General features: G+C 42.6%; 2 protein-coding genes across 5 annotated transcripts in view; one reads left to right on the top strand and one right to left on the bottom strand.

Moving 5' to 3' along the window:
- Rprd1b (regulation of nuclear pre-mRNA domain containing 1B) overlaps positions 1-22521 on the bottom strand; it is a 47865-nt gene extending 25344 nt beyond the window's left edge. Inside the window, exons 1-5 of one of the 2 annotated variants that reach the window (XM_021192031.1) lie at positions 21964-22521; positions 15031-15160; positions 8303-8436; positions 3865-3977; positions 1524-1650 (exon numbers count right to left, since the gene is read on the bottom strand). In XM_021192031.1, the coding sequence (XP_021047690.1) occupies positions 1524-1650; positions 3865-3977; positions 8303-8436; positions 15031-15160; positions 21964-22114 (655 nt within the window). In that variant the 5' untranslated portion in view covers positions 22115-22521. The remainder of the gene's footprint in view (positions 1-1523; positions 1651-3864; positions 3978-8302; positions 8437-15030; positions 15161-21963) is intronic. The other variant, XM_021192033.1, reaches the window with a different exon arrangement.
- Tti1 (TELO2 interacting protein 1) overlaps positions 22409-27846 on the top strand; it is a 48667-nt gene continuing 43229 nt past the window's right edge. For 2 of the 3 annotated variants that reach the window (XM_029536742.1, XM_029536741.1), the window contains exon 1: positions 22409-22646. The gene's annotated coding sequence lies outside the window, so the exon portion shown is untranslated. The remainder of the gene's footprint in view (positions 22647-27846) is intronic. The other variant, XM_029536740.1, reaches the window with a different exon arrangement.

Raw genomic sequence — 27846 nt, 5'->3', positions numbered from 1 at the left:
CAGCCAGGGCTATACACAGAAACCCTGTCTTGAAAAAAAAAAAAAAAAAAAAAAAAAAAAAAAAGCCGTCTCCTGAGAGGCTCTGCCAGATCTTGACCAATACAGATGTGGATGCTCGCAGCCAACCATCGGACTGAGCACAGGGACCCCAATGGAGGAATTAAGGGAAGGACTGAAGGAGCTGAAGGGGCCTTATCTGGCATCAATGGGAGGGGAGGCCCTTGGTCCTGTGAAGGCTTGATGCCCCAGTGCAGAGGAATGCTAGGGCAGTGAGGCAGGAGTAGGTGGTAAGTGGGAGAGCGCCCTCACAGAAGCAGGGTAAGAGGGAATGGGATAGGGGGGCAGTTGCAGAGGAGAAACTGAGAAAGGGGATAACATTTGAAATGTAAATAAATAAGATGTCCAACTTTAAAAAAGAGAGATGGAAGGGGAAATGACTTTTGGAGAGAATGGGATGCAAGGATTAGGCTTTTGCAGTGAGAAGACCGTGTGACCTTGACCAAATATCTAACTTTACAGAGTCTCAACCCCTTCCTACACATGAGAATATAATTCTTCAAAGACTCATGAGGCATACGTAGAGCTCAGAGCATGCTCTTTAAAAGGTTAGTTCACACTTCACTCCCTTCTTCAACTCCTGTTTAACTGGGAGTGACTGTGATGAACTCAATGACACACCTACAACTCTTTGACACCGAATTACCTTCAGGCTTATCAGTGTGCAATACACTAAACAACACAGCCATGTACCATATATTTCTGTTAGCAGTTCACAGTCTAGCCTGTCCTGGCCTCCACTGCTCCACATATACACAATTTGCACTGAGTGCCAAATGATTGCGTTCCGAGAGTGACGGGCTGTGGCACCCCAGCATTTCTGCCCTAAGTAGTCACATCACTACTCAGTTTGTTTCAAGTTTCTTTTTGTTGTGGTTTATTTTTATCTATTTATTTAAGATTTTTGTTTGTTATTTGTATGAGTGTCTGTCTGCATATATGTAAGTACATCAACTGTGTCTGGTGTTGAAAAAGGTCAGAAAATAGCATCAGCCCCCTGGAACTGATGTTAGAAGCGGCTGAGCCACCACCATTTGGGTGCTGGGAACCAAACCCAGGTCCTATGAAAGGGCAGTAAGAGCTCTTAACCACTTAGCCATCTCTCCAGTCTCAAGATCAAGATTTATTTGTATTATTTTTATTTACAAGTATGAGTATACATAAGTATGCCGAATGTGTGTGAGTGAGTGTCCATGGAGACCAAAAGAATACCTCAGATGCCCTGAGCTGCAGTTAAAGGTATTGTTAGCTGCCCAATGCGGGTGTGTGAAATGGAGCAGGAACTACTCTTAATGTGGAGCTCCCTGCCCAGCCCCTCTGAGAGCTTTCTTGTTTAGCCTGTAAATGGCTTCACACACCAAGACTACAGAGTACCCAACATTACACAGAAATTCTCTACCTACACATGTAAGCATGACTCCAGATAGCTCCTTCTTTCTTATCTTTTACCTAAACTACCTTCTCACCTGTAATTTTTTCTAGCAGCGACACATCTTGCACTTCCTGGGGCAGGGAAGCAATCTTCTGTCGAACGGTAGCATCCCCTGATGCTGCATTTTCCAGATCCTGCAAAGCTTTGATTAACTCCTCAGTCTATAAAAGGCAAAGACAAATACTATTATCCAATAAGACATAAAGGGGTTAAAGAAAAACAGCTAGAGGCAAATGATAAAAATATCATTCTTAGCATTAAAAACAAGCCAAAAGTTACACAAACAACTGTGTTAGTTCCAGAACTTTGTGGATGGAAATGATATGGATTCTAAATGACATAAAATTATTTTAAATCTACAAACACATAAATAAACCTCTACAGAATTCTGTTTAAAAAAAAAAAATTAGAGAGCCGGGCATGGTGGCGCATGCCTTTAATCCCAGTACTTGGGAGACAGAGGCAGGTCAATTTCTGAGTTTGAGGCCAGCCTGGTCTACAGAGTGAGTTCCAGGACAGCCAGGGCTACACAGAGAAACCCTGTCTCGAAAAAGCCATAAATAAATAAATAAATAAATAAATAAATGAATGAATAAATAAACAAACAAACAAATAAGCATATTTTTTGGCAACTTAAGAATACAGATTCTAGTTCATGCTGCTTAATTTCAAATGAAGCACTATTTACAGTATAAAGGTCTATAATATAGGAAAAAGGCACAAATGCCAGATGCTGAACAGCTGTGCTTGCTGATTAAATTCTTCCTAGAGTTTGGTTTACAAAATAAAAATCCCTGCCAATATTAAAATGTCAAATAAATTAACTCATTAAGAGTTAAAAACAAGAAAAGCATATCCTGTGTCTATCAAAAGGGCTTTACCAAACCAGGAGAAAGCACAGGGTGCTGACAGGTGGCAGGGCACAATGACCTAAGGACAGCTGACTCTGTAGGCAATAATCAGATTGCCCTGAAAGTTGATCAGTCACGCTCTTCCTCTTTAAAGGTTTTAGATGCAAAGATCTGACCTAACATTTCTATTACTTAATCCTGTCTCATCCATCGTTGTAACACTACACAGTGCACATGTGCACATGCATGTACTCATGTGACCTATTTACCTATCCTATGTCCAGACCACGAACGAACATGTAGAATACAGTTAAGATTAACACAAGGCAGTCTCAGACAGCCAAGTGTGATGGCACACACCTGTCATCCCAACTATGGGAAGCTGAGGCAGGAAGTCTCACTGTATAGCCAAGCTGATCTTAAACTCATGATCCTCCAGCCTCAGACTCCCTAGTACAAGTGTACAGCTGTAATCTGGCCATAGCAGGAAGATCTCAAGTTTAAAGTCAGCTGGCATTACACAGTGAGACTCTATCTCAAAACATTAAAAATAAAACAAACAAACAAAAAGCACAATAACTCTGAATTATGACAGATCTTAATTCAAATTAAGATGCTTGGCAAGTTACATTAATGCTACTTAATCTGTTTGTTTTGTGGCTCTTTTTCTTTTTTCTTTTCTTTTCTTTTTTTGGTTTTTCGAGACAGGGTTTCTCTGTGTAGTCCTGGCTATCCTGGAACTCACTTTGTAGACCAGGCTGGCCTCAAACTCAGAAATCCACCTGCCTCTGCCTCCCAAGTGCTGGGATTAAAGGCGTGCGCCATTACCGCCCGGCTGTGGCTCTTTTTCTTTGACAATAAACAGATGAACCAAATCAAGCTTGTCTCATAAGGAACTATATGAGGCAACTGTATCCTTAAAGGCAAACTCCCTGTTGCATTAAAGTAATAATAAAGAGAGTGCAGTAAATTTACTATCAGTGACTACAAGACTGTCCTCAGATAATAGTAAGTTATTTGCTTATAAACAAGAATGCTATTAGCGGGCTGGAGAGATGGCTCTGCTCTTCCAGAGGTCCTGAGTTCAATTCCCAGCAACTACATGGTGGCTCATGGCCATCTGTAATGGGAAATAATGCCCTCTTCTGCTGTGTCTAAAGAAAGCAATGATATACTCATATCATAAAATAGGTAAATAAATCTTTAAAAAAAAAAAAAAAAAAGAATGCTCTTAGCAACAGGCACAGCAAAGTGCCTTAGAACATCTTTATTATATCCTTAAATCTACTTTTAGAGACTTTTAACTTCTAAAAGACGAAGTCAAGTCCAAACATTTTATAAACATTAACCCATTGTAAAGTCGAGGTGTAAAAGGCAGGGCGAAGTCAGATGTCTGGGAATCTCTGAGTGTGCTACACATCTGCTGCCCTTTGACAAGCCACACTACTGGTAACAGCACCACCTTGTGGTCATGATCTTCAGTTAAAGGTCACCTGGAGTCACTTTGTGTCTGGGGTCACATACCAAGAGAGGGCCTGCAGAAGGATCTTGGGGAGAGTAGCTTCCAGGGTAGTCATCATCTTCCTCCTCTTGTATCTGCTGAAAAGTTCGTTTTAGAGACTTCTTCTCTTCTGCTGCTAGGGACAATAAAGGGACAAGCATGAGCTGCATGTCCTACCTACATAAGCATCCAGTGCTCTGTACAATAACCACAGGCAAAAACTGAGGGGAAAGAGGGTGTTCATTTGCAGAAATGGCTTCATGCTGTCTTGCCAGTTATTTTAAATTGGTGTAGCTCCTTGTTACTGAAGAGTCAAAAAGTTCCCAGACTGTCAACTCAGATTGACTCTTTGAGTCCAAGGAAATGCTACTGAAAGTAGTATGTCCCAATTATCATAATTAGAACCTTCTTCCCTTCAAAAGAAGTAAACAGTAGAATGGTAAGACGCATGAGGCAATACAATGAAGTAAAGCAATATGTACGAGGCGGCAGAGAACACACTACACACGAAACAGCTTAATGTTTTCCAAGGATCATTATAGAAAATAAATAGAAGGGAAAGATTCATCAACTATACTGTCAAAGACTTCAAGTACAAGTACCCTTTAAACTCTTTCTTTAAAACCAGAATAAACCAAATTTTACTATAAAATTTAAAACACCTATTACTGAGAAATATGATTGTACTACTGGAAGAAATTATTTACAATTCCAGTCTAGAATTAACTACTTTTGAGGCTGGGAAGTTGCATTCTTTATTATCTGTCCCCTATGCTTTTACATGATTATGATAGATGTGTTAATTCTAAAATCATTTCTATTGCATCACATTGGGCAACACAAAACAAGAAAAACAACTGAGGGAAATAAATCTAAATGATAAATCTGCATTTAACAGAAATATTGGACACCAAGTATGTGCAGGGCATTGCAATGGTTTCTTTACCTTCATCTTTCCAACAACTTTGACAGAGCATTACATTACAAGAGGAAAAAGACCCAGGGAGGTTAAACAACTCTCTGGCATGACAACCTCACCAATACTCTTTCCACTGTACGCAAGTACAATTATCTGTCAAAAAGGGGGTACCAGGCACCTGCCTTGGAACTTGCTGCATGTACAGAGTAACTCCCCAGGGAGGATGTGCACATGTGCACTAAGTCTCTTCTGGAACCAAGGATGCAGCTCCCGTTTTCCATCTTGCACATTCATCAGCTAAGTTGTGACAGGAAGGCCAGGCAATAGCATGAACTGCTTTTTTTTTCTTATGGTTTTGCTTGTTGGAGAGAAGGAGAAAGTGGCAAGCACATTTACAATGGAGGCTGTCCTTGTTTCACACAATGCTACCGCAGAGGACAGCTCTCAGGCCAGTGAGACCAGTCCTCAGCAGCACACTGCAGGTCCCGCTGCCTAGGATATAACTCTGAGTCCTGGGATAACGTGAGTTTTCTAATATTTCAGTTCCCAAATCACAAATCAAGAACCAGTCCCTCCTTGTCTGCCATGTCTGTCAGTGACAGGCACATCAGCTGTGCCATCCCATTTCTCAGTGACAGAAACCATCTGACATTTCATACAATAAATAGAGAACTGGCCATAACAATGAAAGCATAACAAAGAAGCTGCAATGGAAGCCATGGTGGAACTGAATCTGAAGGTCACTCACTAAAAGGAGCTGAGGAGCAAGTGCTTGAGAGGCAGACAGAAGAGGGGCCTAGGCCGGTGATGCTGACTCAGCAGCAAAAGGGAAGCGAGGATGGTGGTGGAAGTGACCCTACAAAAACACTTGACACCATAGCAACTTTCAGAGTGTATCTAGTGACAAAAACTTGAAATCTTAGCTGGACAGAAGTTTGAGACAATTGAGAATTTGAGGCCAATCAGGACCACACAGTAAGACCTGGCCTCAAAATTAAGTAAAAAGTAAATAAAGTCAAAGGGGGATGTTAGCTCACTGGCAGAACACTTGGCTGACACACGTGGCACTCTTTGTGAAAGCCCCAGCCTTCAAAAAATATTAAAAATAAAAATGAACTCTTAGAATTTTAAAACACTGAAGGTAAGACAGCTCTACTCTCCATATATTTTGCTACAGTGAAAGTTACTTTATTTCAATGTTTATTTTCTGTTTTTCTCTAGTGCTAAGAATGGAATTTAGGGCCTTACCCTTCCAGGCTGACCCTATTACTCAGCTTCATCCTAGATACTGGTTTACTGAGAGAGAGACTGCCCTGCAGCTCAAGCTAGCTCAGTCTGGTCTCAAACTAGCAATCCTCCTGCTTCTGTCTCCCGAGTCCTAGAACTTCAGGAATGTACCACTGTGCATAGCAAAGCACCTATGAGTTTTTCTACATGGATTAAGTTCTTTTTGCATAGTTTCCATTCACACGGTCATTTTTATAGTTTTGAAAAGCAAAGACTGATATATGGTTAAGTGGAAAACCCATTAGCATATTGTCTACATATGAACCTCACAAAGCTGTGTGCACAGTAGCTACTTAATGTGGCATGTGGTATAACCCGCACACACTTAGCCATGATAGCAGAGCAGTGCTATGTGAAAGAGTTCACCAGAGTATGAACATAAGAGCAAAATAAAATATTCAGTGTTGTAGAACTGAAGCTTAGTGGTTAAGAGAACTGGCTGTTCCCACTGAGACCAGGAGGGGCAGTGAGCAAGATGTAAAGTGGAAAGAGCACTGGCTGCTCTTGCAGAGGACCCAGACTCTGTACCTATCAACTGCATTGCAGCTCACAACTGACTGTAACTCCAGTTCATGTATACATATCATTTATCAATATAAAAGAGCGATTCAGATTCGAAAATGACTTCCTTTTGGAAAGTCATGGCTATTTGAAAGAATCGTACAAACGATTTTGATCATTCAGGTCCTGAGAAGACAAGAATGAGCTGCCAAGACCAGAATACCCAAGGAGCCTGTTGAGTATCTGACTTTAAAAGATGAAGGGGAAGAAAAACACTCTTTAGACAAATGACACCAGCACATGTCACCACTAGCCTGCAAGCAAGATCCAAACCCCAAAGGAGCCACTTCCAACACTGCCACATCTGTGATGGCTCCCCGGGGAGTACAAGTGTTGTTTACTCTCTGTGCTTTCCAAAGCAACTAGCACAGCCTTACATGTGTAGTAATGCCTGACCAGACATTCCAACGCAGGTTTCAAGCTTCCTTTAAAGCAAGAGATTCCTTGCTTGCCCCAAGCACTACTGAATGAAGTATAGGGTACAGGCAAAAATGCTAGATATTTTTTCAAAACTGTAGAGTGAAATTGCCAAAGGCCACAATGCTGTCACTAGTAGAACCCAAAGCAGGAAAGAGCTTGCTTTTCAGGAACATTTTTTAGCAGCTTTAGGTAAAACAACAATGGCCAGAAGCCTCAAAAGCACTTTCTTAGAAAGCCTCTTCCAGTTTACTGTGAAGGCTATGTAATTTTAGACCTGGAAAAGACTGTGAAGAGTACAAACAAAGGGTTGAGGCAGGTGACTGCCACCTGTGCTAGCACTGGGAGGTCAGGCAGCAGGAGTGTACACAGTACCCGACAACAGGAGGCTACATGGCCCACAGCAAGGAAGGCTAGGGAGCCAGAGTGGCATTCTTTAAGAACGTATTGCCACCAGTGAAAGGTGAAGACCTGCACACGTGCAGAGAAAAAGGACCAGCAAAGCATCTGCAAGGGACACTCAGAAACTCAGAAGCATCACTAGGAGATGGGCTGGAAGAAGAATCTCAAAGTGGGCTAGTTTAAGTCAGAAAGGCACCTCCAGATGGTTAGTCCTCGGTACTCAGACTTGCTCCTCAGCAGTACATATGAACAAAGTCAGGACAGGGTGAAGCATGTCATGCCAGCTAGGGGTGATCCATGGCTAACCAGAGACTGAAAAACCAAATGTCCGAACTTACTCTTTAAAGATATAAATAACACGGACTCTTAAGAACTTTAGAATTCACATACATACTTCACAAAGATACCCTGGGCTCAGTAAAGATGAAAATCAATATAGACAATAATCTGATAGTCATCAAACTATATAAACCCAGATTTATTATTAATAAAGCTGAGTTCCAAAAGGGCAAGAGACCTCTCCAAGGCCCTGCTGAGGTCCATGTCAGGGCCAGGATGAGATACTCTTTAGTCAACCACAATTCTAAAGAGCTTGGTTGTTCCTTTCCCTGCACAAGGACCGTCCCTGAAAGAGCAAGAAGGGCCATGAAGAACACACAGAAAGTGAGGGAGTGTGAGCATGGCATCGTGAGCAAAAGAACCAGGCTTGCCCGCTTGCACCACTGCGTAAGTTCTCACCATCGCTCAGGAGCATCCCTCTGAAGTCATAAAGCGGCTGGTGGATCACAGCAGCCACAGTAGCCCCCACTGCAGCTTTTCACGTGGGACTGGGAGTAGCAAAGACCAAGAGCTGAAAACATGTGGTGATGTTCTACCTTTGGGGGGAGGGCTCTTGGAGTCCTCCATAGACAGCTTCAGCTGCTGTATGAACTCGCCGCCATACACACTTCGTTCTTGCCAGATGTTCAGCAATCTTTCTAAAGGTTTTTTACAGCCTTCATCTGCCTCTCTGTCCAGAAAAGATGAAAAAATATATATATAAGCTTACATTTTTGTTTTTAATTAGGACAGATTTACTTTAAAACAACGACAGCAGCCAAAATGATTTACACACTTCAAACAGAAATGTGGCACACTCTATGTTACTCTGATGCTCAGTCTTGAGAGAGAAACTACACTCCTCCCATGCTGAGCCAGGAAGAGGCATCCAACGGCTCTAGGAATCTTCTTCCCCTTTGCAAGGTAGAAGAAATAGGGGAAAAGCCTGTATGACTGGTTTTAACAGACAGAAAACAAAACAAACAAAACTGACCATATTGATTTAGACAATTTAGCTTTTTAGAAGACATCAATTTAAATACAATCCTAGACATATACTGGACATTAAAATTAGCCAAACCTTTAAGATTTTAAAAGCACATGTGTTTAAATTCACTATATTAACATTCCACACCTCTACATGCACAAATATGTGTTTACAATGTGTGTACAATATGTGCCAAGTGTCTCAACCATAATAACTTTATAACAACTTTAACACTGGATTTAGTCTGAGTTCTGTGTTAACACTCATGTATCTAATGGATAATCTTGGAAAGCTCTGGAAATAATGCAGTCCTTTGTAATATTTATCTGAAAGAAAAAGTCAGGCAATCTTTTTCTGGTACATAATACCTGAGACAGCAGCAGACAAGCAGGACAAGACTTTCTGAAGAGAGGCCCCTGCTACCTGCATGCTCCCAGGCGCTGTCTGTTTAGTGAGACTGCATAAAAGCCAACATCTTAACACTGAGCACCTTAAGAAGGGACACCCTGAGACTCACAAGATGGCTCAGCAAATAAACAAGCTTGCCTCCAAGCCTGACAACCTCATTTCCACACCTGGACCACACAGTAAAAAAAGAAAACCAATTCCTGCAAGTTTTTCAATGACCCCTATAAGTAGGCCATGCCTCTTCCCAAATAAAACATAACTTTCAAAAAAGAGAGACCTGAGCTGTAGCTCAGTTGGCAAAATGCTTGCCTAGCTCTGGGTTCAATCCCCAACACTGTAACCCAGCACTGGGGAAGTGAAGGTTATCAGAAATTCAAGGTCATGTATCCTCAGCTTCAGTGAGTTTGAGGCCAGGCTCAGATATATAAAACTATGCCAAAAAGGGGAGGGGAAACGACCTCCACATCTTAGGGTTGAAGTCAAATATCTTTACTAACAACATCAAGAATACCAAATTCAACAGACAGGAACTCTACCCACCCTCTCTCTGCACTGACAGTGAAGCTTATGCTAACACGCAGCCTGGCCTGGCCAAGTGTCCTAATTATAAATTACTAGTAGCAAGTCCACTAAAATAAGATCAAAGTACTCAGTCAGGAAATGTATAAGTTAATTTTTTTTTCAACTCAGAGGTAAGTCCTCCGGGAAATGGGGAAACCCTTCTGCTACATCTTAAAGAGCTCAGCTATTAGCAAGCACTCTACAGTTTATGCTAAGACACTCTGACTCTTCACAGTGTATGCAGAAATGAGTTACTCTCACCCTGTCCTCTGCCAACAATCCAGCCCAAGGGGCAGCCCTCCACTGGCTTCTCTGATAGCCTCATTACTGCTCTCCCGGCTTCCAGCCTTGCACTCCTACAGCCTACTCACCAGTTTGAATAATGTAATTCTAGCTGCCGTGGGAAGGCATCTCTTGTTTCTTTCCACTCTTCTCAGAACAAAGTCCTTACAAAGCCCTTGAGGCTTTCTGACCTCACCTACCTACCCACTCTGGCCATCAGGCTTAGACCCTAAGTCAGCTATGCCTCAGGTGGCCTCAGGTCTGTCCTTCCCTCCTCTCCAGCAGCACCTCCCCAGTCCTAAAGACTGGCCCTTCGTGCTCTGCCTTCACCTGGTTTCACACAGCCCATCTCTCACCTGCTGCACAGAAGACCTGTTTACTCTTCACATCTGAAGGCAACGTCCTAAGAAGGGGCTTGGTTTTTCCCTCACAGACACCATATTGACTGATGTAATCTTTTTTGAAATAAATTTTTAAAAATTTTATATAAATATACTTGACTTCCAACTCTTCTGCATCAAAGTAATTCAAGTCATAAATTAAACTGGCTGACTTTGAAGTAAGGCACTGTGGTGAAGTAGACGTCATTGTGGTACCTAAAATCAGATGTGGCTAGAGCAGGAAAGCAGCTGACAGAAGAAGGGGCACTACCTTTTCAGGTTCCCTGAGATTCTTGAGGCTGGGAATGTATATCGTTTGGCAATGTGCTTGCCTCGCACGTACGAAGCCCTGAGTTTGATCCCCAGCACTGCATAAACTGGGCAAGGTGGTGCACGTCTGTAATCTCAGGACTCGAGGGAGAAGGCTGCAGAATCCATTCAAAGCCATTCCTGACCACACAAATTCTTTGAAGGCTAGCTTGGGCAGCATGAAAACTTGTCTCCAAAACAAAACAAACAAATAATAATGTGTCTATAAGTGCTGTCTAAATGAAAAGTATGTTAAAAATATTTGTTATTAAGCCATCAAGAGGCTCGATCACACACTCCCTGCTGTGATGCTCTGCCTCCCTGAAGCCCAGAAGAGGAGGAGCTGGCAGCATGAACTGAAACCTTTGCAACCATGAGCCCAGATAGATCCTTAATCCTTTGTTTCTCTCTGGCCTTCTTCCACAGTGACAGAAAGCTAAGACAGGAGTGAACCTGGAGATTGGGGTGAGGGTGGGAGTGGGGATCAGGACACTGCTGTACCCCCAAATGATCTGGGTGCCTCACCTGTGTGAACAACATGGCTCTAAGTGAATGCCTACTTACTCTGCAGGAACAGTGGCAGAAGTACCCTCCACACATCCTAAGAAGGCTCTGGGTGCTGAGTCTCTTCCCACCTCCTGTCACAATCGCCCATGCAGCTTCCCCTTTGCTGACTGTTCTGGATCCCTGGGTGCAATAAATCCTAACAACGATGACTCCTCCTAGGAAATTACCCACCTGGGAGAAGTATGAAGACCCACAAACAACAAGGAATTATCATGTATTTGGCAATAACTCCTGATTTACCTCTCAAGAAATTAAGTCTAGAGTCAGGAATTAAGGCCAACAAGCCTGACAACCTGAGTTAAATCCCTGGGACCCACATGGTGGAAGGAGTGACCTGACTTCTGGAACTCTGTGTGTTTGCTGTAGCACATGTACATATACGTGAGTGTGTATACACATAAATGACAAATGTTAGAGTTTATTTAAAAAAAAAAAAAAGAAAGAAAAGAAATTAGGGGGAGAGGGGTCCTGGAGAAGTGGCTCAGCAACCAGCAGCACCTGCTGCTGTTTCAGAGGACCCAGATTTGATTCCTGGAATCCACAGGGCATCTCACAACTGCCTGCAACTCCAGTTCCAGGAAATCTGATGCCCTGTGTGGCCTCTGTAGGTACTAGGCACACATATGGTCATAGTAAGCACACATGTAGACATAATGCCCATACACATAAAATAACAAAAACTAAGTTTCTGTGAACTTGATAATAGTTTAACCACGTGTCCATCCACAATTACCACTTGGAACACCTAACCAGCCGTCTCAAACTTAATATGGCCAAAACAAAACAAAAATCACTTCCTCCGTCAAATCCCCCAGGCCTCAGTTCAGACCAGCCATTAACTCACAACAAAAATGTTTTTCTTGCCTCAAAACCAGCTCCCTTTTCAAGAAATCATGTACATTTTACAAGGGTGAAGACTCCAACTACAAAATAAGCACTGAATAAATGGAGAGAGCCTTCTCACTGCAAATGTCAGCTACACAAAGAAACCCTGTCTCCAAACCCACAAACAAACAAACAAAATAAACAAAAATAAAAACTTTTTCTACAATATAATAAAAAGATATATAATTATCACCTTATCATACATTAGAATAGTTGACTAAAAAGAGATATCTGCTAATGGAGTGAACTTTTCATTCAGGTACAATTTTACCAAAGGTGATTACTCATGATTTTACAAATGGTTAAACTTTTCATGAACTGTCCCTGGCAGCACAATTAACAAATAGATTAAGAGGGGGAAAGATCCTAGTTATATGGTTAGGTTTTGTTTTATGTTTTGTTTTGTTTTCTCTAATTTTACCTGGGCTTTTTATAATGTCTATGGAAATGTTTTCATTCACTGGCTTACAGTTCTTGACTGACACCCTATCAGAATAGACTCCCAGGGAATATGGAACCACTCCCTTCTTCTCTCTGATCTTATCTGGGGCCACATCTCACTTTGTTTACCATATCCATCTCATCCTGCTCCTCTTAAGATGTCACGATTATTTCTACCTTAGGTTCTCAAATGTCACCTTCTTACCCGAGATGTCTGGAGAAGAGCCTACCCTAGAACACCGTTCTACTTAACTGTGTCCATGTCATCTCAAAGTGTCTTGTTCACTTCACTGTTCTTATCTGTCTACCTCCTTGCTGTTCCCCAAGCTCTGGATTAGTGTGTGGCATAAAACAAACACATGTTGAATAATGAATATGTAACTACCTCCAAACTTTAAAGAAAACAAAGTATGTGTAAGTATAATATGTTCATAGTCTAGTCATTTAAACCACTACTCAAATCAAATCTACCCTATGAACATTGTGCTTTCTCTGAATTCAAAGATTTTTTTTTTTTTTTTTTTTTTTGGCTTGGGGATGAAAGTGGAGAAGCATCATAAAAATATTGCTAATTACTTGGGGTCAGCTAACTTTGTTCACCATCTGGTCACAGCAAAAGCACACCAAGAACACTTACTAAGTTACTTTTGGTTGATGAGGTACAACAGTATTAAAGTAGCTATTGTACTTTCTGTTCTAATGATAGGGTAAAGGAAAGAAGCCTTGAAACATGGTTCAAACTGGACCTTAAACAGCCTGGGATACTGACAGGAGCTGGGAAACACCAGGTAGAATGTGTCCAGATGCTTTCCCAATGTCTCCTGTTTATATCTCTTTGTTTTCTTTGTGACAAGGTTTCACTACATAGCCCGGGCTGTCCTCTGAGTGCTGGAACTCCGGAAGTGTGTTACTATGCCTGGCTTCTGTTCAGTTCTAAGACGTGCCCACATGCTAGGTAAGCCCTCTGACTCTTGGTATCCACCTTGTAGCCCTTTCACTTACCTTTTTCTAACTTAGAACAGTGAAGATTTATAAAAGTGTTAGTTTATTATCCCTATAGGGCAGGGATAGTAGCCTTAAACCAGATCTTTTCCCCAGTTAGTCACAATTATCCTAACTGACTCAAAGAATATTTACTCACCCCCATTCAGCACCAGGACAGATGCAGTGCTGCTACATCTTGGAACACCCTGTGAGAGACTATGTGAGTGTACTCCTTGTATGCAAGCACTACAAGGTGCCTGGCCCAAGAGCTAGGAAAAGGCAGCCCTTCCCTGCCTGGAGTACAGGACATGAAAATGGATGAGTAAAACATGGAGCTGGACTCTAAAAGCTCCCTGCCTTTTAACTAGATAGGAAACGTGGGCTCAGAAACTTACCTTACACACTCAAGGCTACTCTCACGGCACATGAGACAGAACAGTGTCCCACTAAGGTACCCAGCTAAGCCTTATCAAACAGCCAACCCCAGACTCCAATTTCAGATGCTACTCTCAGCTTACCAGCTGTTTGAAGAATCAGTCATTTTCTTCAAGTTCCTAATACATCCTGCCGCTTCAGTGACCATGTTCATCAGAAGCCAGCACCACAGGTACAAGCAAACCCTCCAGCTTCAGAAAGCTCAATGCGGTTTTTTAACATTTTGGACTACTAATTTTATTCCTTTAAACAGTTCAAATCCTCCAAAGAATACTCACTTCGATTCCCACATAATACCTTCTTAGACTCCAAAACATTTCTGTTTAATACACTAGTCTCATTTCCACTCTTCATGGTTTCTTTTGCAAAGATCTATGTATTTTTGTGCATACTTACGAACATAAAAGTCTGTCAAAACAAAAACCAAAAACAAACAAAAAACTAAATTTTCCTCCTGGGAACCTATCTCACACCTACAAACAAGCCTGAGTGCTGTGGAAGTTTAGCAGGTGTGAGCTTCACTCCCTGCTCCACGGTGCAGCACTCTGCAGTCCAAGTTGCAGACTCACAACGATGCGGCTCACACATCTGCTTTCCTACACAGTATATGACTATTTTTGTAGTGACAGCAATGACTTACTATTTTTAGCAGACTAGAAAGAGGGGGAAACTAAAAAGTCTCAGTAACCAGCTTATGCTATTGAAGACACTGAAAAGGAGAGTGAACCGATCCTCTGCAGTACTAGCTCTGGGTTTTGATCATAAACTAATGAGACAACTCAGCCATGGAAGATGTACTTGAGAAAGAAACCCAGTGGGTGAATTCAGAGGAGAAAAACGTGTTTCTGGTACCAGAATGAATCTCTTTAGTGTTTCAAAGTGTTTACATGTCTGAGATGATAGTTAAGGGCACAGAAAAACATAAAAGCATAATTTGGTCTTCACAGCACTCTGTAAAGCACAACATTGTCCATTTGCAAAGGATATCACAAAAACAACAGAACAAAAAGGTGGAAAATATAAAAGCCCCCAATAGAAAACATACCTGGCAACATGAGAGAAAGCATCCACAAGCACAGATTCAAATTCTCTCGTGAACTCAGGTCCTTTCCTTTTACTGTTTTGGATGACATCATTTGCTAAGTATAGAAAAGTAAGCTTTCTATTTGATTTGGCTAGGGGAAAAAAAGAAGAAAGGACAATTTAACTTATAGCAAAAAATTCTAATTAGTGATTGTTAGGCTATTACTAAAGAACATGAGACATGAGAAAACAGCTTAGCAGATAGGTACTTGTCATACAAACATGAAGACTGAAATTTGGGTCCCTAGTACTCAAGTAAAATATAAGGTGGAGGTGGGTTCTCTGAAGCAAGCTCACAACTAGCTCACCTAAATTGGTGAGCTCTGGGTTTACATGGGAGGTCCTACCCTGGTATATAAGGTGGATAGTGACTAAACATCAACTTCTGGGCTCCACACACATATGTTCCTGCACACAGCAAGCAAATGCAGTGTCTGTCTGTCTGTCTCTCTCTCCCCTTCCCCCCTCTCCCTGCACACAAAAAGAATACTAATGCGAGTGTACCTCAGAGAGTTAGGTAGTTATCTGAATAAAACAATGGAATAAAATAAAGGAACCCTTTGAAGTCTAACTTGCACATCTGGGAATACAATTTTGGAAGAAAAAAAAAAAAGAAAAACATTAGCTTCATTTCTGTGTTACTTTAAATGGGGTAATTACTTGGCATCAAAAATAAAGATAGTTCGGGCTGGTGAGATGGCTCAGCGGTTAAGAGCACTGACTGTTCTTCCAAAGGTCCTGAGTTCAAATCCCAGCAACCACATGGTGGCTCACAACCACCTGTAATGAGATCTGATGCCCTCTTCTGGTGTGTCTGAAGACAGCTACAGTAGTGTACTCACATATAATAAATAAATCTTTTAAAAAAATAAAAAATAAAATAAATAAAGATAGTTCAAAAAAAGTCTTAAAGAGAAGCTGTCAATCTTAATGCTAAACCAAAGTGTTCATTTACTGTACTATGAGGAAGTCTACTTCAAATACAATCTTCATTACCAAACATTCTAGAGTGAACATGGGAGTTAGGATTCAACTTTGAAGGATAATCTTTCAACTGATGCTCTCAACTGAGAATCTTTTTTTGAGATGCCAACAGCCATCCATAGTCAGCCAGTGACACTGACTTTGCAGTCCAGAAGATTCTCTAGATATACCAATAAATGTTTATCTCAAACACAAACATGAAAAAATGCTGTATTATTGTTGAAAATTTATACATATCTCAAATCAGAATATGCAAAATTATAGCTCCTGCAAAACCCATAATTCTTTGTTACACATATTCTATTACTCTATATGGTATCATATATTAAACCATAAAAGCTTCATGTAATACACCTGAATTACAGTTGCTTGGGGGAACGTTACTGAATTTTCTGGCTTCTATGCACATAAGTTCTCAACCCTAAAGTTATATCACTACCACTTTTGGTCTCAGTTTTCTTTTAAAAGAAATAAATATGAATATAATAAAATGTTTCAAAACACTTAAGTTTTCTTCAGAGCTATATTGAAAACTCTAGCAGTATTTATGCCGATTTTTACACAACTGTGTACCTAGTCTATGCTCAACTGCTCTCAAAAAAAGAAAAAAAAAACTTTTAAAAAGCACAGCAAGCAGAAGACTTGATATTTTAAAGCTACAAAATAATTAAAAATAGGGTTTTAAAAGCACATTAAAGTGTTTTGTTTTTTGTTTGGAGACAGAGTCTCAATATGACTGGCTGAACATTTAGACAGGGAGATATTGAACTATATTCATTAGCCAGCTAGTAATAACCTAATTTAGATAAATAACTGAGAAGATTATGAGAAACCTATACTTATCTTAATGATTATTCAAAAGCAAAACAAAGCCAGGCATAGTGGTTCATGTCTTTGATCCCAGCACTGGGAAGGTAGCAGTAGATAGATCTCTAGGAGTTTGAGGCCAGCCTGGTCTACACAGTGCTAGCAAGTTCCAAGGCAGTCAGAGCAACATATTGAAACTGTCTCAGAAAAAAGAAAAAAAAAAAGATCAAAAAGTATCAACAGTCGATACAGTGTCTTACTGTTACAAATACAGCATTACAGCAAAAGACTGGAGAGCTGATTCAGTAGTAAAACACTCTTATAGGTGTGCATCTTTCTCCAGGGCCTGATAAGTGTAGTCCTCATGTTCGTCCAAAAAAACTTTTCTTTGCAATAGATAGAGACCATTACACAATCAAAATGTAGTTGTGGAATCCAGTCTCAATGAATACATCTACAAAACAATCCTTGCACCCAAGGCTCAGGGGGCATGAGAAAGAGTGGAAGCTACACTCATAGTCTCACCAACATGACAAGCTAAATAAGAACAAAATAGATATGCTTACATGGACAGAGGAAAGTCCTCCACCCTATACAAAGAACAGGCAACTAAGAAATGCTGAGAGTGGGAGAAACAGTCTCCCCAGGGAAGAGCACACCAAATGTTTATCAAATACCAAATGGCCAGCCTGGTCAGCCCTGAAAACATACACACACCAGTACCATTATAGACACTCTTCAGGTTATACTATATATATATATACACACACACACACACACACACCAGTACCATTATAGAGACTCCTCAGGTTATACTATATATATATATATACACACACACAGTATATATATAGTTATATAATAATGATTAATAAAAAAAAAGAGGGAATGAATTTGAAAGAGAGCAAGAAGGGGTATATGGGAAGGTTTGAAGGGAGAAGGGGAAACCATGATTATATTATAATCTCAAAAAAAATAAAGGAACTAATTTTAAAAATGATGCAATTAAAATGTCATATGAATTAAGCAAAATAAAATGAAGCGTGAAAATAGAAAAGAGCAATATAGCACTCTACTTAAACATATTAAAGGTCTCAGTTCTCATAGGTACCTAATTACATAACCCAAAACTCAGCATGTGCACTGTGGTCACTCAGATCAGGGTTACTACAGCTTTTCCTGTCAGATTTTGTTGTTGTTGTTGTTGTTTTGTTTTTGTTTTTCAAGACAGGGTTTCTCTGTGTAGCCCTCGCTGTCCTGGAACTCACTCACTCTGTAAACCAGGTTGGCCTCGAACTCAGAAATCTGCCTGCCTCTGCCTCCCGAGTGGGATTAAAGGCATGCGACACCACTGCCCAGCCAGAATTTTTTAAGAAATAACAACAAACTATTATTTTGATTAAAACAACAACAACAATAACTCACTCCTACAGCTAGGCTTGACATATGCCTTTGATCACAGCACTTGGGAGGCAGAGGAAGGCAGATCTGTCAGTTCCCAGCCAGCCAGAGCTACACAGTGAGACCCTATCTCAGAAAAAGAGCAAACTGGCTGCTTTTCCAGAAGACCAAAATTTAGTTCCCGGAACCCATGTGGCAGTTCACAATTACCTGCTGACTACAGTTCCAAGGGATCCAATGCCTTTTTCTGGCCTAAATCACATTGGGCACCTTAAAGAGAAATACAAGTACCCTGTGTGTAGAGGCACTGTGACACAGCCGGCACACAGTGCACACTTCCCACTACTCCAACTCTGGGTGACAATATGACACCTCCTTGCTGAATGAAGTTTAAAAGACTGGCTAATCAAAAATGTTGATGTGTAGAGAAAGACTACAAAGTATTATGAAAAAAGAAACTATTTACCTACATTGTGGCCACAGTAACAAACATTAAAAATAATTCATCTTAGCCACACACACCTTTAATCCTAGCATTTGGGAGGCAAAGACAGGTGGGCCTCTGGGAGTTTGAAGCCAGTATGGTCAACAAAGCAAGTCCCAGGACAGCCAGGGCACTGATGGCTATTTCAATTGCAAGGGGCTAGTCAGTTTCAGTGTCAGAGTACAAAACCCTTTTGTTTGGGAGGCAGAGGCAGGTGGATTTCTGAGCTCCAGGCCAGCCTGGTCTACAAAGTGAGTTCCAGGACAGCCAGGACTATACAGAGAAACCCTGTCTCGAAAAACCAAAAAAAAAAAAACAAAAACAAAAACAAAAACCAAAACCAAAAAACCCTTTTGTATTTTAATGTAGCAGGATAGGAGATGAATACACATCTCAATGCTTGGGGAAGAACTCTAGTTCTGCTAGATTCAATCTGGGAGCCATCAACCACAGTGGCCAGTTAACACTTAACTAATAAAGAGCTAATAAAACCAAGGAACTGAATCGATTATATTTATCCCTTTGTCACCATTTTAAATGTCCAATAGCCACATGTAGATAATGACTGTTGTTAGGTTATTTCTGTTATTTAAATTGAAATGAGCCAATTTAAGCCAGATTAGAATATATTGAAGGCTGGTTTATTGGGAAGCTGTTCCCCACAGGAAAAATTCACTGGCCCTAAGGAAGGCCAGGGAAGTCACTATGGGATTGGGGTTGGGGGTAGGGTGGAGAAAGGGTGCTCAAGCAGAGAAAGAGGAGAGACTAAAATGTCTGGATTAATAGGCACAAGCCTTTAGGAGAAGGGCAGCACAGAGGCTGGCCTGGTAAGTTCAGGGTTGGGCCAGGGTATGCCAGGCAGGGACTGTGGGATGCTGGGAGAACCTGGAGGTCTGTTTTGATTGTTTTGATATGTAAAATATGCACCTCAGTTCCTTGTCCCAGGTCCAAAACCAAATTGCCCTAGAGCAGCTTCCCAATGAACCAGCTTTTAATATAATCTAATCTGGTTTAAATTGGCTCAGTTCACCAGTGGAGAAATAACCTATGTGCTGCTTGTGGAAAACAGAGACACAGCTCTGAAATTGCCACAGATAGTTAAACCAATCCCATTTAGGGTCTTCTCTTTACTCAAACATGAAAACATTATCAGAAGTACAACTAAACTACTAAACTAATTGTTAACTATGTGATAAACACAATTCTAAGTGCATTAGAGAGTCCTGACAAAACAGACCTAGAGAAAGAGATGGAACTAAAATGAAGTAAAGGCAAGTGGTAGGATGGGAGAGCAGAGGATATAATGGACTGAAGATCACTTAGGCACTAGGTACCTGAAAAAGCATTAAGTCTTGGTAGCAGTCCTCCCTGGGCCCATGTCCCAGTTTAGACTGCTGGACAAGCCACTGGTCTTGCTGTATCGTCTATGAAATGGGGATAAAAATGCCAGCCTACTTGCTATGTAATGCCCATCAGATAAGATTATCGATAAAGGAGCTTCAATAACAAAAGACTTCTCTAAATGGCTATCTTTCTAGAACTCGAAAGAAAGAAGAGAGAGAGAGAGAGAGAGAGAGAGAGAGAGAGAGAGAGAGAGAAAAGGAAGGAAGGAAGGACGGAAGGTAGGTAGGTAGGTAGGTGAGGAATTGAGAAGGAAGGCTTCATAAGTCTGAGATGGGCTGATGATTTCAAGATGATCAACAGACTCTGCCAAAGGGAATTCAGCAAAGGTCACAGTTTTCCCCTGTCTCCACAGATGCTGTAGATAGGCTCTACCTAATTGCCCCAGAGGGCTGAAGGGAATTCTATGTCAGAATAGCAAATCATAACTGTGAGGCTCTGCAAGAAGTCTAGAGTCCAGTCTCCTGAAAAACCCTGGAGTCTGGTGCCTGCCATGTAGCCTCATCAGTTCGAAGACTTTGACTATCGCACTCTCCACTTCAGTTTCCTCGTCTACAACAGCTAAGCTTCGACTCTTCAGTCTTCTGCGTAGGAAGCCAGCACAGTGTGAGCTAGCACTGTACCTGCCCGCTGCTCCACACCAGGATGTAGCAACCTGAAGGCAAAGACCAAGCAGAACAGTGGGTGTTCACCAGTCTTAACTCACAACTTCTACCGAAAGCCTGCACTGTGCCCGCAGCACACTAAAATGCTTACTGGATTAGCCTGGCTTCTTACCAGAATCGGCTTTGCTGAGCCCTGTGATTTCCCCATCTGTAAAATTCCTACTTCAAAAGACCCCAAGAATTAAAAAGAAAGAAAGAAAGAAAGAAAGAAAGAACAAACTATCTGGTATGGTGGCACAAGTCCCTAATCCCAGCATTTGGGAGGCAGAAAGAAGCAGATGGATCTGAGTTCGAGGCCAGCCTGGTCTACATATCCCTACTGTTCCAGACCAGTAAAAGCTAAGTAGTAAGGTTCTGTCCTAATGCAAAAACAAAAGCAACCTGCATAAAGATAGCAGCACATGATAAAGCCACAGTAACATAAACTACCATCCTCTCCATTTTCTATATAAGGAATAAAGGACATAGAGGTTAAACTGTTGGGATCAGTGACAAAGACGGGCTTAACTTCCAGACAGTGGCCAGAAACAACTTGCATCCAGCACAGGGCCTGGCAAGAAACAGGTGGAGCTCTCAGGGAATATCGTGAGAGTCTGAATTTAGTGGCAAGTGCAGAAGGCTACCCAATTTACCAGCCTGTTCTCAAGTCTATGGATAGTAACTAACACAGAGTCAAGGCTTTGGAAGTACAGTTTGTATCCCTTTTACAGATTAGAATACACCGGCACAGGGATATGAAGAAACGTTCCCAGGATCACTTAGCTAGAACACGTTTGCACCAGGTCTCAATGTGGGCAGTCTGACCAGAGACGGCTGGATCTTATTCCAAATGCCCAACACGGGGCTCCCAGCTCCAAACACAGCCACGATTTAAAACAAAAACAACCGTCGTAAGGTGTGTGTGGGAAGCCTGAGGAGGGAAGGAGCTGAGTAACTTCAAGTCAGGGCATTTGCGTCCCTGGAACTTCAGACGAATCTCCCATACCTTACCGGGCCTCAGTTTCCCTCTGCAAGTCATAAAATAACACCGTTTCCAACCTCAGAGCCTCCATCAGAGCCCCAGGCCTGCAAAGCAAGGCTTAAGGAGTCACAGGGCTGCGGGAGAGTGGATGAGGGAACGCAGCCATGGGAGAGCCGGGGTGCGGGTGATCACCTTTGCGGAGCTCGCGGTGCCACACGGAGACGATGGGTCCTGCGTGCTTGCGGTGGTGGATGAGCCACAGGGAGAGGGTCTGCACGCTCTGCTGAGAGTTGCTCAGCTCGGAGAGCTTCTTTTCCAGCGCCGACTCTGAGAAGGAGGACATGGTGGCGGGGGTGGGGAGCAGCCCGGGCCGCCCGATGAGACGGGGAAAGCGACCGCACACGGCCCAGGCCTCCGCTGACAGGCTGCAGGGCTCTCCGCCGACTGACAGACAGCTCGGGGTACCAGGTGGGGGGAGGGGACAGGTCTCCGCAGTAACAGCCGCCCGCGCCGCCGCCACAAGATGGCCACCCGACCTCTCACCCCGCCGCCACGGGGGTCAAAGGGCAAGGGCCACAGCCGGGCGCCGAGAGGCTTCGGAGCCGGAGGAAAACAATCCTTAGGAGGCGGCGGTATCCTTGGTCCCTGCTGAGGGGGACTTCGAGCCGGCCAGGCCGAGGGAACAAACCCAGGTCTTCGAACACCGAAAATGCGCTTTAACCGCTCGCGCCCGCGCGCCGGCGCAGTGAGCCTCGCCGGAACCCTTTTTCCCGCTTCAGGAGAACCTTTCTGGCGCGGCGCGGCGCACTACTTCTTCGTCATTTCCGCCTAGGGTGCAGGAGGCGGGAGAGTGAGGGAAAATACTGGAAGACGAGGTAAGAGTGGCGGGAGTGTGAGGGAGCCCAGCCGCTTAGGAGCGTCCAGAAGAGAATCCTTAGGGCACACTGAGGCAGGAAGCGCGGGAGCTGGGTGTGGGAAGAGTGCCGCGTCGATCAGGTGGCCGGCCTAGGCCACGCCTCCCTCCGTGCCAGCTCCCCCTACCCCGCGCTCCTCTAGTTCCTTTAAAGACCCGAACTCTTAGCAGGGCTCCCCACCTTGGTTCCTGTTCTGTCTTCCGAGGTGATGCCCCTATTCTCACCTGGTGGAATTGCACCGTCTACTGACCTCTACTGAGACCGCCCCCTCCCCCCCCCCGCCACCATCACCACCTTTTTTTTGGAGGGGGGTGTGATGGCTCCAAGTGCTTGCTATGCAAGAATAAGGCTCTGAGTCCCCATCATTTAAAAAGCCCAAGTTGGTGGGCCAGGTCTGTAACTCCAGTGCTCTGGGGCTGAGACAGGAAGCTCGCTCGCCGGAGCTTGCTAGATGCCTGCTTAACTCCAGGTTCAGTGAAAGAAAGACTCCGTCTCAAAAGAATAAGCTGGAGAGTGGTTGAGCAGGACACCTGACGTCCTCTGTGCGTGCACCGCCCCCCCCCCACACACACACATACCTACAACTTCCTGACATTGTTGAACTTATTAGATGTGAGCCCCCTCCCAGCATAAAAGACATTCCTATAGTCGATGCCTGGTTTTCTTAACTTCTCTGTCCCTAATATACATGCTTTGACCCTTCTTCACCTGGAGTGCATCATGATCATAGCTAGTGTAGTGAGAAGTTTCGGTGCGCTAGACACTTTTCAAAGCTATGAGGTAGGTGTTATCTTCTCACGGTTTAACAGTTGAGGAAACAGGTTGCAGAGGTGGGGTGATCACATACGTGTCAAGCTCACAGAGCTAAGATCTGAAGGAAGAGAGTGTATCCTAGTGTGCCCCAGCATCTGGAATCAAAGCTGAGTTCATAGCTGATTGAGTGAATTAACGCACAGGTCAACACCTTATAATGATATAGGGAGGCAGAGGCAGGTGGGTGTCTGAGAGTTCCAGGCCAGCTTGGTCTGTGTAGTAAATTCCAGACCAGTTTTTAAGACCCCACCTTTAAAAAAAAAAAAAAAAGCTAGAGCTTTTGAGACCTCATCTAAATAGTTGCTGAGTACTGAGTAGCTCATGTTCTGAGTACCCTTTATACTAAGTCTATCCAGCATGTTACTATTTCAAATGTCAGTCCTTAACAACAGTGCTCTGGCATGGGGATTGCTATCACCATTTGATAATGAGAACACATGAGATGTGAGTGAGTTACCTGTCCAGAGCTGCTTGGGCAGAGCCAAGAAATGGCAAAACTAGAATTCAGTCAAGGTCTGTCTCAGTCAAGTCACCTGACCCCAAATTCTTCCTGTATTAGCCAAAGGTTCCTTCATTCAGTGAATAACTTCTGAGCATCTGGGTTTGAAGCACTGTTCTGGGAAAACAGACAGGCTGTCCCTGTCCTTGGGAGCTTGCCTGCTAGAGAAGGGAAAAATGGACATGCAAGTATAAAATGAACCCAAAAAATGATTTGCATAAAAATCCAGGAAGCCAAGAGGGTAGAGAATGCATGGGCTTGAGAAAATGTAAGTTGGTCACATGTTATATATGCCCTTCGGAGAGGATGAAGTAACATTTGGTTGCTTGCAAGGAGTTAGAGAACAAGCCATTAGCTGTCTTTCCAGGTAATGGGAAAACCAACTTCACACCCTTGTTTGCAGTTTTGAGGACTTGAAAAGATGGTATACCAGAGTGATGAAAACCAGAAGGTAGTTAGACATAAAGCCAGAAGAGTGTGGAGGGACCATGTCACGTGGGTATGGATAGGCAAGAGTAAGGGTTTAGTGCTCTCTGAATAGGCAGTAGCAAGTGAGGACCGAGCGCTGATTCTTATTACGCTGTTCTGTTGTGACATTTGCACACAGGCTTTGCTTACATAAGCAAGGCTGTTATGTGGGAGACAAGCATAGTACAAGAAAGACAGGAAGGCCAGGTTGTCAGCTGTTGTAATAACCCAGGTAAAAGAGTGATGCAGGCCAGGATTGTGCAGGAAGCAGGAAAAGGGCAGAGTGTGGAGGTACTTTACAGGATTCACTGGTAGACGGGCTTTAGATAGGAAAGAACACAAGGGTTGGCCCCAGGAATACTGACCTAAGCAACTGGGAGAATGGAGTTTCTGTTTATACTGAGGATAGACAGACAGACAGACAGACAGACAGACAGACGGGTTTGAGCAATGAAAACAGCAGGGTGGACATGTTTGATTGAAAATGCTTATCTAGGGCTGATGAGATGGCTCAGTGGGTAAGAGCACCCGACTGCTCTTCTGGAGGTCCTGAGTTCAAATCCCAGCAACCACATGGTGGCTCACAACCATCCGTAACAAAATCTGATGCCCTCTTCTGGAGTGTCTGAAGACAGCTACAGTGTACTTACATATAATAAATAAATAAATCTTTAAAAAAAAGAAAAGAAAAGAAAAGAAAAGGCTTATCTAGAAACAGTCACCAGTCACCGCTTAGTGTCTAGGGAATTGGTTCTAGGCCACATGCACCCACCACACACACAGGTGCCACATTATGTCTAGGTTATATATAGTATAATATACTACATAGATAAATGATGTGTAAACATTGTAACTACTTTTTAAGAAATAAGTAACACTAAGAAACAGACTACATGTTCAGTACAATCTTAGGGTTTTTTTTGTTTTTGTTTCTTTTAACCAAATAATTATGGTCTGTGCTTGGTTGAATTGGTGGTTTGGGGCTCACAGGTACAGGAGGCCATCTATACAGGTACATAGGCAATTGGATTTATCAGTCTAGAGCTCTAGAGCAAGTTCTGGGCTACAGAACTTGTAGGAGTCATAAGAGAAAAGGTGCAGAGAGAGGCTGAGGCTCAGGACATGTCACAGTTTAAAGGTCTGGAAGATGGAGGTGATGTGATCATGCAACTTAGCCTCTTGATCCTTTCAACATCCTAGTGGCTGGTTTTCAAATATGGAGCCAGCCTTGAATCTCTGAAGTAACTTCACTTTGTTGTAATCTGTAACTTTTTTAAAAAGATTTTTATTTATTCTTATATAAATGAGTACACTGTAGCTATCTTCAGACACACCAGAAGAAGGCATCATATCTCATTACAGATGGTTGTGAGCCACCATGTGGTTGCTTGGAATTGAACTCAGGCTCTCTGGAAGAGCAAGACAGTGATCTTGACCACTGAGCCATCTCTCCAGTGCCAATCTGTAACTTTTTATGTACTGCTAAAGTGTATGCCCTGTTACTTAGTTTAGGACTTGGGTGTCTGTAGACATGAAGAAAATTAGTCTTTGGGTTTTTGTTGTTGCTCTTTATATTATTTGTGTGAGTTTATACTGTATGCCTAGCACTCCTATGAATATCAGAAGACAACTTGCAGAAGTTGGTTCTCCCCTCCCACCATGTGGATCCTGGGGATGGAACTCAGGTTGTCTGGCCTGGTGGTAAGCACCTCTACCCACTGAGCCATTTCTTCAGCAACCCTCCCCCCTTAAGCATCTTAAAGTGTTTTTTGTTTATGTTTGTTTACTTTGTATGTGCATGGGTATATGTGTGTACATGTGCATGTGTGCATGGCCATGTTGAGGTCAGAAGTCAACTTTTCAGTGCTGGGATTAAAATTTTGTGCCACCAAGCCTGACCCTGACTTTAGTGTTTAGCTTTGGTACTGTTTTGTGCTGTCTTTGGTTTGGGTATCGGCATCCTACTGACTTTAAAGAAATGGAAGGTGTTTCTTCATCTTCTCCTTCTATATTGTGCAGAATTTGTATTTGTTCATCTCTAAATGTTGGCTAGAATTTGCCGGTGAATTATTTTTCTCTTTTTTATGAGGTTAAATAACAAACTTGTATTCCACAAAAGTTTCAGTCGTGGGGCACTGAGCGAATGTGCACTTTGGCATTTAGAGGTATGGCTTTGGGGAAGCAACTGGGATTATTAACAATTAAGGGTGTTAAAGTGGAGCTCCCTTGATTGAAATAGCTTTATGATAAGGAGAATACCAAACAAGTGTACATGTGCACTCTCTGGCTCTTATGTGATCTCCTGTGCCACTTAGGGACTCTCCTAGCAAGAAGACCGTCATCACCTAGCACATCCCCTAGACCTTATACCTCCAGACACTCAGATTCAAACTGCCTCTGTGTTTGTTTCTGTTTGTCACCGCCGAATCCTTACCCAGCTAGCTTCGAGGACCCTCATTCCAGGGACCCCCCATACCCAACTGGGGTGTTCCTTGGCACAGAGCTGGGTAGTCTGCCTGTGAATGTGCTTTAGCTGTATAGTCTTTTATTAGAAACTGAAATTTAGGTGTCTTTTGAACAGCATGAATGGTTAATCTTCTGTAACCACAGACTTGCTGTATTCTAAAACAAATTATTTATAAATGCAATTTTTAATCTTTGTATATGGTGTATGTGTAGTATGTACATGTTCATGTGTATGTGTGTGTGAATTTGGGTGTCAGGTGCCACAGTGTCCATGTGGAAGTCAAAGGACAATCTTTGTTTAACACCTTGATTGAGGTGGGAGTCTTTTTGTGGTTTGCAGCCAAATCTATTAGTTGTGTACCAGTGTATGTGGACCAGGCTAGCTGGTCCCAGAGTTTCCAGGGATTCTGCTATCTCTACCTCCCAACTTGCTGTAGGTTCACTAAGATTATGTACAGTTGCTGCTACTGTATGCAGCTTTACATGGGTGCAAGAGTCAAACTCAGGTTCTCATGCTTCACAGTAAGGACTTTACCCACTAAGCCATCTCCCTAATCCTTAATGCCGTTTCTTTATTTAAAAGCTTCTTCCAAGGCCCATGGTCCACACCTTTAGCCCCAGCACTCAGGAGACAGAGACACTTGGATCTCTTGTGAATTCAAAGCCAGCTTGGTCTATAGAGTTCCAAGACAGCCAGAGCTACACAGTGAAACCCTGCCTTGAAGAAAAACAAACAAACAAAAAGACAAGCTTCTGCCCAATTTTTTTGCATACAGTTTTTCACAACTTTCCTGAAAGTGGAATTTATGTGCACAAGTCCAAAGAGTATGGTAAATGCTTTCTTCATTACTATCAAAAAACTGCCTGCCATGACTGGACTTTTACATTGTTATATTAAAAAAAAAAAAAAAAAAA

Source organism: Mus pahari, chromosome 3 (assembly GCF_900095145.1).
Source record: "Mus pahari chromosome 3, PAHARI_EIJ_v1.1, whole genome shotgun sequence".
In the NCBI taxonomy this organism is placed as follows: Eukaryota; Metazoa; Chordata; class Mammalia; order Rodentia; family Muridae; genus Mus; species Mus pahari.
Note: the sequence above shows the minus strand (reverse complement) of the source record. Positions and strands in the feature narration are given on the sequence as shown.